This window comes from Neophocaena asiaeorientalis, unplaced genomic scaffold (genome assembly GCF_003031525.2).
Source record: "Neophocaena asiaeorientalis asiaeorientalis breed wild unplaced genomic scaffold, Neophocaena_asiaeorientalis_V1.1 scaffold1, whole genome shotgun sequence".
Classification (NCBI taxonomy): domain Eukaryota; kingdom Metazoa; phylum Chordata; class Mammalia; order Artiodactyla; family Phocoenidae; genus Neophocaena; species Neophocaena asiaeorientalis.
Genome location: NW_020171981.1, coordinates 3,321,254 through 3,339,569, shown reverse-complemented (window position 1 = coordinate 3,339,569; position 18,316 = coordinate 3,321,254). Strand labels below are relative to the sequence as shown.

General features: G+C 35.3%; 1 protein-coding gene across 2 annotated transcripts in view; it reads right to left on the bottom strand.

Moving 5' to 3' along the window:
* The window catches only part of NPEPPS (aminopeptidase puromycin sensitive), an 86,760-nt gene that overhangs the window by 29,368 nt on the left and 39,076 nt on the right, over positions 1-18,316 (bottom strand). For both annotated transcript variants that reach the window (XM_024742791.1, XM_024742800.1), the window contains exons 2-5: positions 12,527-12,604; positions 4,371-4,492; positions 1,765-1,872; positions 314-514 (exon numbers count right to left, since the gene is read on the bottom strand). In XM_024742791.1, the coding sequence (XP_024598559.1) occupies positions 314-514; positions 1,765-1,872; positions 4,371-4,492; positions 12,527-12,604 (509 nt within the window). The remainder of the gene's footprint in view (positions 1-313; positions 515-1,764; positions 1,873-4,370; positions 4,493-12,526; positions 12,605-18,316) is intronic.

Here is an 18,316-nt window from a genome sequence, read left to right as displayed (position 1 = left end):
TTAGCCCTAAGCTTTGTATGTCAGCCAAACTTTAATCCATTTATAATTCAGAATGAAAAGTATAATTACATATTTTCCCACCCACTCTCTGGGTAAATAAATTCTACTCTAATATTTTCTTAATCATTATCTTGTAAAATGTTAATAAAACACCAAAGTTGCTAGTTCCCAGATTCTATTAAAAGTAAAACCAAAGTAGTACATGAAATTTCAGATTAAATTATAAATAATTGTACTAATAATTGATCAGAAATGTAAATTCCCCAACCTGGAGTTATGGACTGTTGGAACAATCCTCTTCAAGTACATTTACCTCTAACGCAAATTTTCCTTGCTCTGCTTTGCCAACAGGGGTGTAAACACGGACACACACACCATCTTTTGACCTTGTTTCTACAAAGTCATATTCACCCACAACAAATGCCACCAGATATGTAGACATGACAGGTGTGCGAGCAAACTTCACTTCCACTACATTTTCATCATCAGGATATGGTTTCCGATCAATTACATTCTTTAAAAAAAAAAAAGGAAAATTTAACAGATTTACATTAAATACCTTAGAGCAAACACTAGCCAAAAACTCTAGGCTTTGGGGCCTTTTCTTCCCCCTTTCCAGCACTGCTTACTTCTCTATCCTAATTCATCCAGTGCTATTACGCTGTCAAGATCTTTCCTATTAAGAAGGAAAGTCACCCGATAAAGCATTCACACTAAGAAACTGGAGCCTAAAGTGTTAAAACTTCCAAGGATTTGTAAGAAAAAAGAAGCAACTTTTCTTGAATACCTATTAATATGCCAGATACTGGGATGTTTTAAGACCTCAATACTTTTCAAGTGAATGAAGGATAGGAGACAACAAATATTAATGAAAATAAAATGTAATTCTGGAATCAGACATTTCAAAGGGTACAGATTTCTAGATTTAGAGCATTCTCTGTACAAAGGCTGGCTCTAAACAAATTAGTCACAAAATCTCCACTTTACCTTTGGAGTCCCCTAATTTCCCTTTGGTGTTCTCCCTCTTTTTCCTATTCAGGCTCTCAGTTTCCTCAAGGTCTCTCTATTCTTTCTTCCAAGTAAGACTTATTCAGGAATTGATCCGATAAATTCATTCATACTAAATTGTAAATGAACATTTCAGTGTAATATATTAGCTTCCTCTCTGAGAATATTTGAGAAGAGAATCTATGGAATTCTCTCCACCAATAAAGGAGGCAAAAGCCAGTTATTTTCAGGTGCAGCAGGCATTTCCAAGTTCCCTAGATTCCTATTATAAGCGACAAGCTACTCTATGTCTTAAGTAAGGCAGTCTCAGACAATACACTTCAAGTAGTGAATGCTTACTCTATTATGAATGAGGATCAACGACATCAGTGAAGGGAGCATATTCCAAAAATACAATCAGCCAAAAACCTAAATACACTTCATTATGTGGCTATATCTTTTGGCACTTAATATCAGATTTTTTTTCTTTCAGGTAATATTTATTAAACTCATTTCTTATTTAGATTTCCAAATTGAAGGAATTAGATGATCTTGTTAATACAGTTTATAAAGAATTTCTTCCAGGAGGGGGGAAACTCCCCAAATAAGGCAATAAAGAAAAAGAAGGCTTTTCAGAAATTAAGAAAACTAACATTTGTGTTCCAATTATGTGTCAAGCACTGTGCTGGGTGGTTTCATGCTATACCATCTAATCAGCAAACTAAATCTGCTAAACACTTATTCAAAATATGAACATACTCACAAACACAAACGTACCATGTTTGATAAAGCTACTCTGTCTTTAGGAACAACCAATGAGATATCAAAAGTTGCTTTGATGGCAGGCTCATCCCAGCAAGGAAAAGCTCTCCGGGCATCAGTAGCCTTAAGAAAAGAATATGAAATATAAAATATCACAGAATTAACCTACCAGACTATTTCATGAAATAACAGACATTTCTTTCTTTCTATCATTTGTTCATTCACTTTTTCAAATATTTATTTTCTACTCAGTGCCAGGCAACAAGCTAGGCACTGACTACAAAGAAAACACAAGGTTTACTATCATTGCCACATCAGCAATTATCCAGGAACTAGGTCTGCTATAGAGCTTATAGTATTAGAATAACTGACAATTATACTTTTGTTTTTATTAAAACATTTCAATATTTCAAATTAAAGGCAAATGGCTTTATCTATAATGTCAACAGAGCACAGGAAGGTTAACAGTAGTCTACTGTAAGGATTCAACGATGGGAAAATATGACTGGTTGCCTCTCTGGCTTTGATTTCAAAATAAAAATAAAAATATCTCCAGAATTTTTGATGTGCTTTGTTCTTTATCTGGAATGGTAGCAACAGGAATAAAGACAGATGCTGTATCAGTTCCAAACAGGTCATTTGTTTAATGGCACTTCCATATACAACACATAAAACTGTCACCATTTGACCTACCTTTTGAAAGAGATCTCATTCTTTCTTTAAAAATAAAAAAGAGCAAACTTGTTAAAGCAAAATACGATTAATGGTGCAGTAGAATATCAGTTATAAAAGAAAAAATCTTTAATAAAATAGAACCATTGACAAGATTCTGTATCTTAAAAAGAAGTAACAAAATATGCAGAGGAAGCACATACTTCTGAAAAAGGATTTCTCCAAGGAAAAACATTAGATGGCTGATTGCACTCTCAAAGAAACTAATTATGAATTCTACTAAAGAATAAGTAAGACTAAAGATGTTTAAAAAAAGAATAAATAAGACATTTGGAAAAGTAGAGTGTAAAGAAAGAAATGCACAGAAAAATTCAAATTAGGAGCAACAGCAGTAAATAAATGTATTTATATTAGAGGAAATCAAATGAATGACATAGATAGTAAGATTTAAGTTTCCAAAATATCCAAAGGACAAAGTGATAAGCAATCTAAGGTACATTTGGGGGATAGACACTAGAGCTAAAGCTATTATTAAATGATGTTCCTGAAGAAGAGATCAGAACAGAAACCATGATGAAGACGCAATAGAAGAAAATACTGCTACACTGAAGAAAGCTCTGAATATGAACATCAATAGGGTTCACCAATTATTAAAAGTTAATGAAAAGTGAACACCTGGTGAAATTTTTTAATTTTTACATACAAAGAAATAATTTAACAAGCAATCAGGAAGAAAATAAAACAAAATTTTAAAATGTGTTACCCTACAAAGGGAGAAGAAACATTCTAGTCTGACTCCTCCCCCTCGACAAAATGAGACGTGAAAGACTTTAGAATATTTATGCACCTTTGAAAGAGAAAAATTGTAAGCCAGTTGTACCACTCTTATCACTGAAGAAGTTGGGCTTATTACTCACTGTAGCAAGGAAAAACTCACATCAAAAGAAACCATGGGGTATCTCAGTAAGAGTCTAAGAAAGAAACAATTATGTGATTTTGGATTTGGCTGAATGATTTGGAGGAGGATTTAAGAAGAAAGGATTCATTCTAAGTTGGGTGCTGTCAACGCCTAAAACTGCAAATGGTAAAGAAGCAGCAGTCACTCATTTTAACCAAGAGAGAGAGTTATTTGTCTTTTGTGATTAACAAAGTGAACTTGTTTTTGTCTATGCTTGGATGAAATTATGAAGTGCCCTTGTTTTGTCTCACTTTATCATGGTCTCGGAGTGACCTTGTCTGAGGTTGGCATTCTATGATACTGTTTATGTCCAACAGGAAAACAACTTGGACTAGATTTCAGTGCTAGGACAACTTCTGGATGTCAGGGGCTGCTCTTTTTTTCTTTTCTCCCCCAACAAATCTCTTACATGCTCAGTAAAACTGGTCATGTATAAAGGCAAATGAAAGATTTTCAGATATGCAAAGACTCAGGAAGTATACCACCCACATACCCTCTCTTAAAAAAAAATCATTTGGAGACACACTCCAGCCAACCATTCCAGGATGAAGAAGTGCTCAAAAGGGCTAGAGATAAGCATTGGAATCACACTCACACTCATACACATACACATACAGGTAACAAAATTATATTTAAATTGATAGGTCTATATCTATATATATCCATATATAACTATATATACAGACATACAGGTAACAAAATTTCAATACCTGGATTGCTTTTATACTTTGTACCTCTTTTTGTACCTGTGGCTTTTCCTACTAAATTAATAATGGTACTGTTATAAATAAAATCATTCCCCAGCCCACACCCCTAATTCTCTCTCTTGTATAAGAGAGATAACTGGCTGAGTATAAAATAAAAATTCCAAAATCAATAATACAATTATGGCCAAAGGCACCTAAGCCTCAAATAATCACGCAAATAATAGAATTAGACCTTTGTTGAGAATGTCTAATTTAAGGTCATAATATATTAAAGAATACCATACCTCAAACTGTGTGACAGCAGCATAGCGCACCTCTCCAGAAGGGGTAGTATATTTACTTCTATAGAAACCTTTCATTTTATCATTCAGCTCTCCAACAAAATCTATCTTTAAAGTTCCTGTACCTGTGATTGAAGATAAATGAAAACATTTTCATGGAGATATTAAGTACAAGTTATCAAAAGTATGTCCCTAAAACACTAATTCAGCTGGCTATTGACAATGTTCAAATCATTCCTTCCTTTCTCAAATACTCCTCCTGGCAATGGAGAGAATACAGTATTTACTAAAGTAAATGGCAGACTAATCTCATGTTTAGGGTGACTGCTTAGAAAGTTCTTTAATTTTACTAACTTAGTCTCAAATTACCAATACATGAAGATAAAAGCAGGAAAAGAAATGAACATTTATTATTAAATGTATGACAAGCTATTGTGCATTGGTGCTTTAAAAATATTTAGTTGGGTAGGTATTGTCTCCATTTTTTCAGATGAAGAAACTGAGCCTGAAAAGTTAAATAACTTGCCCAAGGTCACACCATTTGTAAGTAGCAAGAATAAGATTTAAAAGTTTGGTCTGTTTAATCCAAAGTTCATGCTCTCTGCCAATTATACCATGTAAATTGGTCCTTTTAGATGACTTCATGCCAAGTATTCTATTATTAAGACAAGACACAGATGTTCAATCCAAATGGAACACTGATTCCATACATTTGTAAGGAACTATAGAGAAGACCAATGATTTGATCAGCAACAGGGCATAAAACAAACTTTTACAGTTACCTCAGTCATTTGAAATCTAATAATATTAAAGAAATAAATTTTAATCAATAATTATTAAATGCAAATAAAAATGAAACCTGAATACATATACCATTGTTATATAAGAGCAAAATCAATTTAGACAAAATGGGAGTTTCTGTTTTGTTTTGTTTTTTACCGAAGTGTATTTGATTTACAATGTTGTGGCAACCTCTGCTGTACAGAAAAATGACTCAGTTATACACAGAGACGTTCTTTTTTTTATATAAAATGTGATTTTGGACTTCCCTGGTGGTGCAGTGGTTAAGAATCCACCTGCCAATGCAGGGGACACGGGTTTGAGCCCTGGTCCAGGAAGATCCCACATGCCACGGAGCAACTAAGCCTATGCGCCACAACTACTGAGCCTGCGCCCTAGAGCCTGCAAGCTACAACTACTGAGCCCATGCGCCTAAGACCCCATGCTCTGCAACAAGAGAAGCCACCACAATGAGAAGCCCATGCACCGTAACGAAAAGTAGCCCCCGCTCACCACAACTAGAGAAAGCCCGCACACAGCAATGAAGACCCAACGCAGCCAAAAATAAAATAAATTAATTTTAATAAAAAGAGAGAGAGAAGAAAATGTGAGTTTTTATGAGTATATATACAGTTAACCCTTGAATAATGCAGAGGTTAATCCACCTATAACTTATACAGGGCCCTCCATATCCACAGTTCCTCCACATCTCCTAATTCAACCATCCTTGGACTATGTGGTACAGTATTTACTACTGAAAAATATCTGAGTATAAGCGGACCCGTGCAGCTCAAACCTGTGTTGTTCAAGCATCAACTATGCTCTCTTTCGCTAACAGAAAAAAATTATCACCATTATCTAGTAGTCGTCTACTAAATTCAGATGCATGACAAAACAATAATCCCATTCTACATTTTACAAATTCAGTCACAAAAAAAAAAACCCCAAAATGTTGACTTTGTAATAGATCCCTTTAAAGTGCCTATTTATAAAAGGATCTAGAGCATGGGAATCTAACAAGTCAGATACAGTATGACTATAAAGTAATTAGCCACTTATATTAAAACTTTTATATCCTAACGTTTCAAACTGTCATTCTGGAATGCTGTAGAGCAATGACACTGACATTGTTCAAAATGTTCTTGACTCTCTCTCTGACATATCCTTTTGGATGTTCTCAAAGTCATGTCTTCACCTTCCAAAACTGAACTTGCTTTTTGGAAAGGTCCAAGTCATGAAGAGTTCAAGTCTACAGAATATGTGAATGACAAATTGCAATCTATTTCTAGACAAAACACTAATTGTGTCTATGAAATAATTAAACTGATTTTCTTATGTGCCTCAAACTGGCTCTGAAAATAATTTCAAGTGAAAATTTCAGAACTTTGCAGCAAAGTCACCACTAAAGAAAGTGCCACATTCTTAAATTAATCGTGCTGGGAAAATAAAACAAAACAACTCAATTGAAGGTCCAATGAATAGACATTTGTGATAGTTTTTTTTTAAAACCAGACATTCTGTCTGAAGGGGTCAATAAATGCTTTTTTCTTTATATTTCTTTATTTTATTTATTATTTATTTTGGCTGTGCCAGGTCTTAGTTGCGGCATGCGAACTCTCAGTTGCGGCATGCTTGTGGGATCTGGTTCCCCGACCAGGAATCAAACCCAGACCCCCTGCATTGGGAGCACAGAGTCTTACCCACTGGACCACCAAGGAAGTCCCAATACTTTTTACTTTTAAAGAGAATGATAGATTACTGGGACAGTAAATAAGAATACAGTAAAAGAATCTGAAAGAATTCTAAATGATTGATACTGAAGAGTTTAGCTATAAATAATAAAAAATTTCTCTCTATTTTCATTAGGAATTCACTGATTTTTTTTTTAATATTTATTTATTTTCTTTATTTTTTTGGCTACATCAGGTCTTCGCTGTGGCGCTCAGGCTTCTCTCCAGTTGCTGCACGTGGGATTCTCTCTAGTTGTGGTGCGCAGGCTCCAGAGCATGTGGGCTCTGTAGTTTGTGGCATACGGGCTCTCTCATTGAGGTGCGCAGGCTCAGTAGTTGTGATGAGCGGGCCTAGTTGCCCCACGGCATGTGGGATCTTAGTTCCCTGACCAGGGATCGAACCTGCGAACCCTGCATTGGAAGTCAGATTCTTTACCACTGGACCACCGGGGAAGTCTCTCACTGATTTTTTTTTAAAAAAAGCAGATGTGTTCACATTAATAAAGTTTACAAGGAATATCTAATAGATTACAAAAACCCCTTTAAAGATAACTATTTGATGGAACTTTATGTTACAATTCCATAAATGGAATTGGCCACTCTGTTTTCCCTAAGTCAGCTGTTACGATGTCTTTTATATAACTCATATTCCACAGTAAATCTACTTCTGACTTTTCTTATTTGGAATAAAAGTGGATTTAAAACTCAAAACTAAATAAGAAAGGCTGCTTACACTTTTAATTGGTTTTAAATCTCCAAGGTCATCATACTATATAGCAAGATACTGACAGTGACCACTTCCAAAAAGTGGCATACTAAACAAAATATAAATTATTGGGAATTCAAACAAAACACAAGTTTAAGGTTTTTTAATATATTAATAAATTTAGTGTCACATTATACAATACTAATTACAAAGTATCTGCTATTGATAATAGTAGAATTTTAGGGCAAGAACAGGAGGGAAAAGGACTTCACGATAAATTTCATTTATTGACAAACCAATTGCCAGAAAGCCTGATTTTATACCTATTTTCACACATAATTGACACTGCTTCCTCAAATTAGATACCTTATTTGAATATCCAATGTATGCAATATTTATCTGCTTGGGGTACTAAGCCTCTTAAAATATACAATAAGCTCATTTATTAATTAAACGACTGAAAAATTGGGACCTCCCCCAAAAACCTTATTTGTTTATTAAACCTTAGGAGAGTATAATAATTGTTGTAAAACCTGAGGTAATAAAATTACTAAAAATTAAATTATTAAAAATTTAATAAGCCTACCAAACACTATGAAATTTAAGACAGATTACTTTATATAAAGAGAAAATAAAGGTCTCTGCCTTTCTGTCACCACTTCTTATGAGCCTGTTTTCCACTCTTCAAAATGTTAACATCTTCTAGTGTTTCTCCAAATGAACGTCACTCTACAGGATCCTTAACCACCGATTCTGAGGCTGTTAGGCCTTACAATGATCATGGTAAGTTAACCACTATTCTAGAATGGTTCTAATTTCAGAAAAGAAGATATTTTACTTAGCTATATAATATTCGGCATGACTGTTAAGTTTGAAGAGGCTAAACACAAAGGTTACTAATATCCTCCTGATATATGTTCAATATTTACTCCATTACCAGAAGAGAGACCACTTGAAATTTGAAAAAATAAGGACTTTATTCTTAAAGCAAAGAATGACTAGGTAACTTTGACCCAGAGAATCTTGGGAAAATGTGAAAGGCAGTGATTTTTGAACAGATATTTATAGATATTCAATAATTTAATATAGTCACATCTGCAAATAATTTTTTAATTCTAATATTCATATCAATTACTTACGTATATCATTATATTAGCTAAAAATCTCCAAAACTCTGTCAAATGATAGTATACTAATGGTCATAACCTTCACTGACTTGTTCCTGCTTTTATTAGAATTGACTTAATTTACCATGTCTACTGTAAACAGTCCTTATCAAGAATGATGCAGCTCTTATATACTGATAATAAATGAACTCATATATATAAGGGGGAAAGAAGGGTACAGAATATGTATGACATGCTAACTTCTGTGTTCTTAAGTGGTACATACATAAATGCTTATAAAAGCACGGAACAGTTTTGAAAGGATACATAGGAAACTGATCACTTCTGAGAAGTGGAGCTGAGAGAGGAAGACAGGATAGAATGACAAATTATCACTATATATCATTTGAATTTCAAACCATGTCCATGTATTATATTTTTTAATATTTAATTTAAAAAATAAAAAGAGCATAATGTGGTGGTTAGAAGTGCAAAGTTTTTAGTTAAACTGCTGGTGTTCAAATTCAGACTCCGCCTGAGTTTATTTAACTTAAATAACTTGCCCAAGGTCAATAGCTAGTAAGTCATTTTTATTTCATTAATTTCTGCTCTTAAATCTTTATCTCTTCTACTTTCTTCGAGCTACCTATTCTTTTTGTCTAATTTTGATGTTGATGCTTACTTAGCTAATTAATTTTCAGTCTTCCTTCTTAGCTAAATATACTCTCTGAGAATGTTTTACCTGCATCCCACATGCTTTGTAAGTAGTAATTTCATTATTCAGTTCTAAATATTTTCTAATTTCCCTAACAAATATTCTTTGGCTCATTAATTTTCAGAGGTATCATTTTTCCAAAGAAGGAATTTTTTTGTTTCTCTTTTGCAACTAACTTTTTTATCTTTTCACAGTGTGAACATAGAATATAGTCTGTAATGATACAGATTTAAAATTTTTTTTAAAGTTCATGTTACTTCTATCAAAATAGTATTTCATAGTTTAAAACCTCATATAGTTCTACAGGCTTACATATATAAGCTGCAGGCACCTGCCCAATGCCACTTACTCCCTACACTTGCCTCAGTAGCAACTCTGTGATTTCTAAATATCTTGCTTATTTAGCTATTTTTTCATTTTACAATTTTACACACTCTTTTCTTCTTACTATAAAAAGTGAAGCGGGGCTTCCCTGGTGGCGCAGTGGCTACTCCAAAAATAAAATAAATAATAAAAATAAATACATTAAAAAAAATAAACAGTAAAAAGTGAAGTGTAGCTAAACTACTTCTCTACTCCTACATCTTTTACAAAGAATTAAATTTTCTGTAACCTTCCAAATCTGAAAATATTTTATTCTCTTTAACTTCACAGTTGGGCTAAGCACAGAATTCTAGATTGAAAATCAGATTCACTCATAATTTTGAAGGAACGGCCATACTAGAGTCTAGTTTCCACTGTTCCTGATGGTAAAATCTACTGCTATTCTGATTCCTGAACTTTGAAGGTAATCTGTCAGTCTTCCTTCCTTCCTCCCAAGTCCCTCACCTCGGGTAGAAACTCTTTGAGAGTCTCATTTTACCCCTGAAAGTTCTAAAATTTCCTCTGATGTGAGACTTTTTACATTTGAGTCAGTCCCTCTCAGTAGTGTATTTTTTTCAAACCTAAGGCTCATGCCCCATCCGTTCAGAGAAATGTTCATGTTTTGTGTCTTTCATCATTTCCCTTTACCATCTCCTCTGTCCTCACTTTCACTAGATGGATGTCCAGTCCTGCTAGATTGGTCTTCAAACTTTCCTAATTGGAAGATGCCTCTATTTCATCTTCTACAACTTATTTTGGTTTTTTACTTCTAATGTATTATAATTTCCAAAGGTTTTCTTACTCTATTCCATACTGTCCTTATTTAATGAATGTAATATTAATAATACTTCTAAGGATATTAATCTGTTTGGGTTTTTTGAGGCTTTCTTTTCGTTTGTCTTTGTTTCTTCCAAGTTCCTATATTTCTATTATACTTATTGTTTTGCTTTTTGCTTTATGTTTCATATTAGAAGTTTTATCAAATGTCTGGTAATTGTTGTGACTTTGGGCTTGGCCATGCTATTTGCTTTGGCCAATGAAATGTGAATGGACATCACCATCCACGCAGAAGCTTTAAATGTGTCTTTGTGGTTTGGCTCTGTCCCCATCTCTGAGCTTCTGCCTTCTGCCATGTAAGAGAACAGCATGCTACAGATAGTAGCTACTCACTACAGAGCCTAGAATGAGCAGACTTGTGAGCTTAGTGGTGCTCAGTGAAGTTGGCAATATGGCTGCAGATGATCAGCAGTCCTCAGGGCCATGTGTAAACAAGAAATATTTGTTGGAAGCCACTGACATTTGTGATCCCATCTGTGGGTTAAAATGTACATATACACTTATGGAATATTTCTAGAAAGAAATAGAATATTTCTGGAACGATTAGTAGACAATGGAAGTAGAAGGGGTCAGAGAGAGGGAATCTCAATTTTCAGGTTATATTCTTCAGTATCTTTTAATACATGTTCATGGCAAGCATTTGTTTTTATAATAATTTCACACAAAAATAATCTTAGTTAGAAAAAGACAAAATGAAAGGTCTTTAAGACTATCAAAATAAAAGACAAAATTTCTCCAATTTAAAATTTTTCTTAAAATACTTTTATATTAAGGGAATATATTCTCAATATAAAAATTATGGAAACCAGAGAAAGGTATGAATAAGAATAAAAATCGTCAATTATGTCAACAACCAGACATATAATTTCATTTGTACCATTTTAGAGATCTGATTCATCACCTTGTATATGTAATTTTGTATTCTGCTTTTCAATTTTACATTATAATAAGTACTTTACAGTGTTAAGAATTCACAAACCTCACTTTTAATTGCTATATATATTCCACCATACATGTATGTCATAATTAGCTTAATTATTCCCTTAGTGTTGGACAAATGTATTAATTCTAATTTTTTACTACCTTAGGTAACGTCTCAATAGACATTTCTAGGCATAAAGTGTCTCCTGTATTTATGACTTTTCTTTAGGATATATTCCTATTACCAGAATTGCTGGGTCAAAGACATGAACATGCTTAGGCTCTTAATACATACTGCCAGACCGCTTTCCAAATAAATTACATGGATTTACATTCTTACCAGTAATATGAGGCAGTCACATCATTGAGAATCGTTTTTTTACTTCAGCTTATATGACAGGCAAAAACTGATATATCAGTAGCTGTTGTTTTAATATTTCTCATTACCAGGAGGGCAAATATCTTTTCACATGTTTATTATTTATTTGCATTTTCTTTCATACAAATTATCTGTGGCTTTTCATTTGCTCACTACTCGAAGTCTTAGTGCTTTACCAATTGATTTGTATATGATTTCTTCCATTATATTAAGCTCAGAACATCTAGTTTCTTTGTGCTTTTATATAGCACATATAGTAACATACCAACGAATCTTTTCATCCATGCCCTCACTAGCATAATAGCTCCCTAATCTCTGGTTGTATCTCAGAATTATCTGTGGGACAGTCATCTCAGAGATTTGGATTCAATTAGTAGAAGATGGAGCTAGGTAGATATATTTTTAAAAAACTGAAAAGGTGAAAACAATGCATTATGTTCTATGTTTTTTTATTTTTTCTGGTGGCCCAAAAGTTGAAGTGCACCTGACTCTGTCTAAAGCTCTGTCTTAATACTTAATCTCCGTAAAACAATGAGTTAAAAAAAATAGGGCATATGATAAATTTTTCTGGAAGAAGATGTCACTATTCATAACAGGATTTTACAAAAGCCGTTTCTCCTACCTGGTTGGAGAGTACTAGGAAAAGACAAGGTGACTTTTTCATCTTCATTCTGATAGTTAAATCCTGTAGCATGTATTTCTGGAATGGAAAAAAAAAATTACTTCACAAATCTGACTGGACTGATAAGACCAAATCCAGACGGCAGCAATTAACATTTTCAAGAGCAAAATCTCTACTAAAACTAAATATTCTTAATTTAATAAATTAAGTTCCTATTAACAAGAGTATCATTTCAAAGTAACGTATTTTAGGCTATGTAACCTAAGTTAAATATGCTCCTTAGAAACAATTACACATCCTATATTAATTCACAAAACTTTTATAAGGGAAACAGGGCTGCTATAAATATGAAAAGGTTTTCTACCAGATTCCCAGACACGCTTCATTCTCATCTTTGTGTGACTATGATACTGCTTTATATGTTGCAGTCTTACTCATGAACATTTGAAATACTGAGCAGATTGCTAAGATTTCGGTGTTAAAGATACATCAGTAAAAGTTCTGTCCCCCACCCAAACATAGGTAACAATTCCAACAAGATATAAATCATATTTCCAGTGAAATTCTTTGTTACATTTTACAGAAATAAAGAAGGTGAAAACAGGTGTGTGGATTAAATTTAGACTTTGATTTATTCCCTACCAGGAGTGAGAAGAGTCTGCTTATTTAACTGATACTTCAGAATGCTTAGTTGACACTTTAGGAAAAGAGCTAAGTAGATCAACTCCCAACCACATCATATCCCCATTCCAAAAGAAAAACTGCCCAAAGAGGCAGCCTTAATAAGCACTTGAAAAGATGCTCAACATCTTTAACCATCAGGGAAATGCAAATCAAAACCACAATGGAAAAAAAAAAAAAAAAACCCACAATGAGATACCACTTAACACCCACTAGGATGACTATAACCAAAAAGATAGACAATAATAAGGTCCAAGGGAGGATGTAGAGAATTTGGAACCCTCATACATTGCTGATAGGAATGTAAAAATGTTTCCAAATGCTATGGGACAGACTTCCCTGGTGGCACAGTGGTTAAGAATCCACCTGTCAATGCAGGGGACACGGGTTTGATCCCTGGTCCGGGAAGATCCCACATGCCACGGAGCAACTAAGCCCGTGAGCCACAACTACGGAGCCCGTGGGCCTAGAGCCCGTGGTGCTCCACAACAAGAGAAGCCACCGCAAGGAGAAGTCCGCGCACTGCAATGAAGAGTAGTCCCCACTCGCTGCAACTAGAGAAAGCCCACGTGCAGCGACAAAGACCCTGTGCAGCCAAAAAAACAAACAAAAACAAATGCTATGGGAAACAGTCTGGCAGTTCCTCAAAAGATTAAATACAGAGTTACCATATAATCCAGAAATCCCACTCTTAGTTATATATCCAAGAGAAATGAATACATATGTCCATACAAAAATTTATACACAAATGAGATCTTAGTAGCCAAAAAGTAGGAACAACCCAAATGTCCAACAATTGATGGACAGAAAAAACGTGATATACAATGGAATATTATGCTACGACAAAAAGAAACGAAGCGCTGATATATGCTACAAAATGGATATGCCTTGAAAATATTATGCTGAGTGAAAGAAACCAGACACAAAAGGCCACATGTTTATATGAAATGTCCAGATTAGGCAAATCCATAGAGACAGAGTAGACTAGCCGTTGCCTAGGGCTGGAAGGTCATGCAGAAATGGGAAGTGACTGCTCATGGGTACTTTCTTTTTGCGATGATGAAAATGTTCTAAGGGACTACCCTGGTGGTCCAGTGGTTGAGAATCCACCTTCCAATGCCGGGACGCAGGTTCAATCCCTGGTAGGGAACTAAGATCCCACATGCCGCGGGGCAACTAAGCCCGTGCACTGCAACCGCTGAGCCAGTGCACCTCAACTAGAGAACCTGCATGCCGCAAAATACAGAGCCCACGCGCCACAACTACAGAGCGCACACACTCTGGAGCCTGCACACCACAGCTAGAGAGAAGGCCCCGTGCCGCAACTAGAGAGAAGCTCGCATGCCGCAACGAAGAGCTCACATGCCGCAATTAAGACCTGACGCAGCCAAATAAATATTTTTTTAAAAAAAGGGGAAGAAAATGCTCTAATTGATTCTGACGATGATTGCACAACTCTGTGAATATATTAAAAACCACTGAATTGAACTGTATGGTGTGTGAATTATATCTCAATAAGCTATTATTAAAAGAGAGGGAGCCTTACCAGTCACAGGCTTAAGTTTGATATGAGTAACAGTGATTCAAACTTAATAACATTCTATGAACCAGGCAAGATGCCCACAATTCACTTTTTTTTTCAAATGAGTCAGCCAAAGATTAAATTTCCAGTGTTTCTTTTTTTTTTTTTAATATTTATTTATTTATTTAGGTTGCGCTGGGTCTTAGTTGCGGCATGCAGGATCTTTTAGTTAAGGCGTGCGGGATCTTAGTTCCCGCGTACAGAATTCTTAGTTGCGGCATGCAGATTCTTAGTTGCGGCATGTGGACTTCTTAGTTGCAGCATGGAAACTTTTAGTTGCAGCATGCAGACTCTTAGTTGTGGCATGCATGTGGGATCTAGTTCCCTGACCAGGGATCGAACCCGGGGCCCCTGCACTGAGAGCATGGAGTCTTACCCACTGGACCACAAGGGAAATCCCTCCAATGTTTCTAATACGATGGTTCAAACATGTCTTTATAAAGCCAAAATCTTTACAAAACCAATAAGAAACTATAACTTCAGTTTTTAAAAGAACTTTAATCAATTATTCCTCATTTTACAGATGAAGAAAATGAGGCATATAAAGTTAATGATTCACCTAAGGTCACAGAGCTGGACTAGAACTCAGTTCCCTTCCTATTCCTGTTGCCAAAATTCTTTCTGCTATCATAAGCTAGCTCCTAAATTTGAACAAAAACTCAAGACTTGGTATATATATACAATATTAATGAAATCTCTACTGAAACAATGACTTTTGCTGGCAAAAATCTGAGATTTGCTCTAACTTGATCCCCAAGAACAGAATCTTACTTTGCCTACAGGGAAGCTAAGAAGCACTTCAAGGCTTAAGAATGTACCTTTCTAACTAATATATGAAGTAGCATTATGATACCTCTGAGGTACTATGATCAAAGACCATCTCCATAAAAGTTTACTAAAGCTAACTTGTTTTTACAGATGCACAAAAAAGCTTCAAAATGGTAAGAAATGAAGCTAGAAAAACAAAAGAATAGCAGTTTTTAAATTGAAATAATCAAGCACTGTATTGTTCGGTTACATTCTACAAAATATGCTTCCAAATGTACATATCAACTATACATGTGTACCAAAAAAGGAGCAAAATTTCCGCCAAAATTCTCTTAGTAAGAAGGGAGTAGCCATATATTTGAATTCTTTAAATGTCTATTGTATTATGGGATACTCTTCCAATTACTTTATATTGGACAACATGTTACTTGGCAATGTACATTAGAGTTTGAAATAACCTCGGTCAATTGTAGTTTTGTATATTCTGCATATGGCACCACCATTTATCCAGTAGCTCAAGTCAAAAATACGAAATGATCCTAACTGCCTCCCCTCCATGTCTGTCCGTCTCGTATATCATACATCCAACAAGCAAATTCAACACCGTTAATCCCAGACTTTTCAGTGTCTCCACCACTACAGCCCAGTCCAGAGTACCATTATTTTCTCTCCTCGACCACTACAATAGCCTCTTAACATTGCTGACCAGGGGATTTTTGCAGAAACTGTGGCCGGCAATTTGTTACATAAGGGAATATTGAAACACCCAAGTTTGAGTAAATATCAACAACTTTTTTTGCACGTAATGTACTTATTTGAAACTTTGTACATGTCTTACTAAAGCATTCTAATACTTTGTTAGAGTGTGATATGCAGTACAGCAGGCACCTCTGTGCAGGGGAACAGAACATCTATCACAAATATACCGTGTTTCACTACGCTTTCCCCTAAGAGCAGACTCTACCCTTTCTGGCAGCATTTTTTTTTTTTTTAGTCCTGTGTATATGATTTCCTCTAGCATATATTCTTTTATTTTACCTGAGAGTCGACAAGGTGGATCTTTGCGAAACGCCACAAGAAGGACCAGGTTCGGGACTACCACTACACTTACCAGAATGTCCAGTTACCCATTCTCTAGCTACTGCTAAGAAAAATTGCTTGTAAGTCATTTTATTCCATGCATTAAGTTTACAGTAAAATTTTAAATGCACTGAATAAACCTCAATTACTCAAATAGAAACTTACTTTCTTACACCATTTTCAAGTTTTCTGGAAGATACTGAAGTTTGCCAGATATTGATCAGACTGATCAACTCCTTTCATATATTTATTATACTCTAATACAGGGGTCCCCAACCCCCAGGCAACGGACCAGTAGTGGTCCGTGGCCTGTCAGGAACTGGGCCGCAGAGCAGTAGGTGAGCGGCAGGAGAGCAAGCAAAGCTTCATCTGCCGCTCCCCATCGCTCACATTACCACCTAAACCATCCCCCCGCCATCCGTGGAAAAACTGTCTTCCACAAAACCAGTCCCTGGTGCTAAAAAGGTTGGGGACAGCTGCTCTAATATATAAGTGGGCTTAGTTATCTGATGGCCAGTCCTCCTGTCTTCCTTCCTGTAGATGTTATGGATCCATGCTATGGAGAGGCTATGGATGCGTCATGAATAGTTGTCACCATGTGGACCAGTCTCTTGTCTTTCCATATAAGAAGAGTCACTTCTCCCTTCCGTAAGAATGTCATTTCTCCCCTCTGCAGATATTTAGATTTCTCCTTTAATTGGTTTGGTAGATCACGATTCTCTCTTATAGTCCCACAAACTCTGGTTTTATTTTCAACAATATTTCAGATGTGGACACACTGTTGTAATAACTGTCTTGGTAAATATGGTGCCACGAACCAAGATAACGTTGTAGGACCGATAATATTGTTTCTTATAGTTTCTTTCCTTCATCCATGTAAATCTCAAGGTTGCATATATATCCAGTTTCACTTTCACCAACCATCCTGACCAAAATTCCGTATTTTGTAAGTTTTCTGGGGTTACAGGTCTTGAATCTGAGTCATCCTCTCTACTTTATCACTGCCTCCACAAGTGACAGCTCTTGTATGGTTATATAGATTGATTGAAATTTTGGTAGAGGGACTTCCTTGGTGGTCCACTGGGTAAGACTCTATGCTCCAAATCCAGGGGGCCCAGGCTCGATCCCTGGTCAGGGAACTAAATCCCACATGCATGCTACAACCGAGAGTTTGCATGCCGCAACTAAGACCCGGCGCAGCCCGCATAAATAGATAGATAATAGATAGATAGATAGATAAATAAATAAATAGATAAATAAGTAAATAAATATTTTAAAAACTTATTAAACATTTTTGGTAGAAAATAAACCAAAAGAGGTTTAACTTTTGAAATTCTGTCTGTAGGAAGTGGAGTTCCTGAGTTATCATTAAAGTGAAGAAATGTCATTATTTGTTGGAACCTTCTTCTCGTCATAATCTTTGGAAAGATAGGTGTTTCAAGTAAGGTATCAGTCGACCAATGTTCTTTCCAGTGTGACTTTCTTATTTGTCCCAACAAAGTTATTAATCCAAGAAACTTCTTCATGTCACTATTGGTTACATCAGAACATTTTAAACCCTCATCATACTTTTTATATGATTTTTCATTCTGCTGATGATACAAGTTTGTTTGAGACGTGACCAACTCAAAAAAGTCGTTACCAAAAATTGCTATTTCACTAACATTTTGCGGGTTATT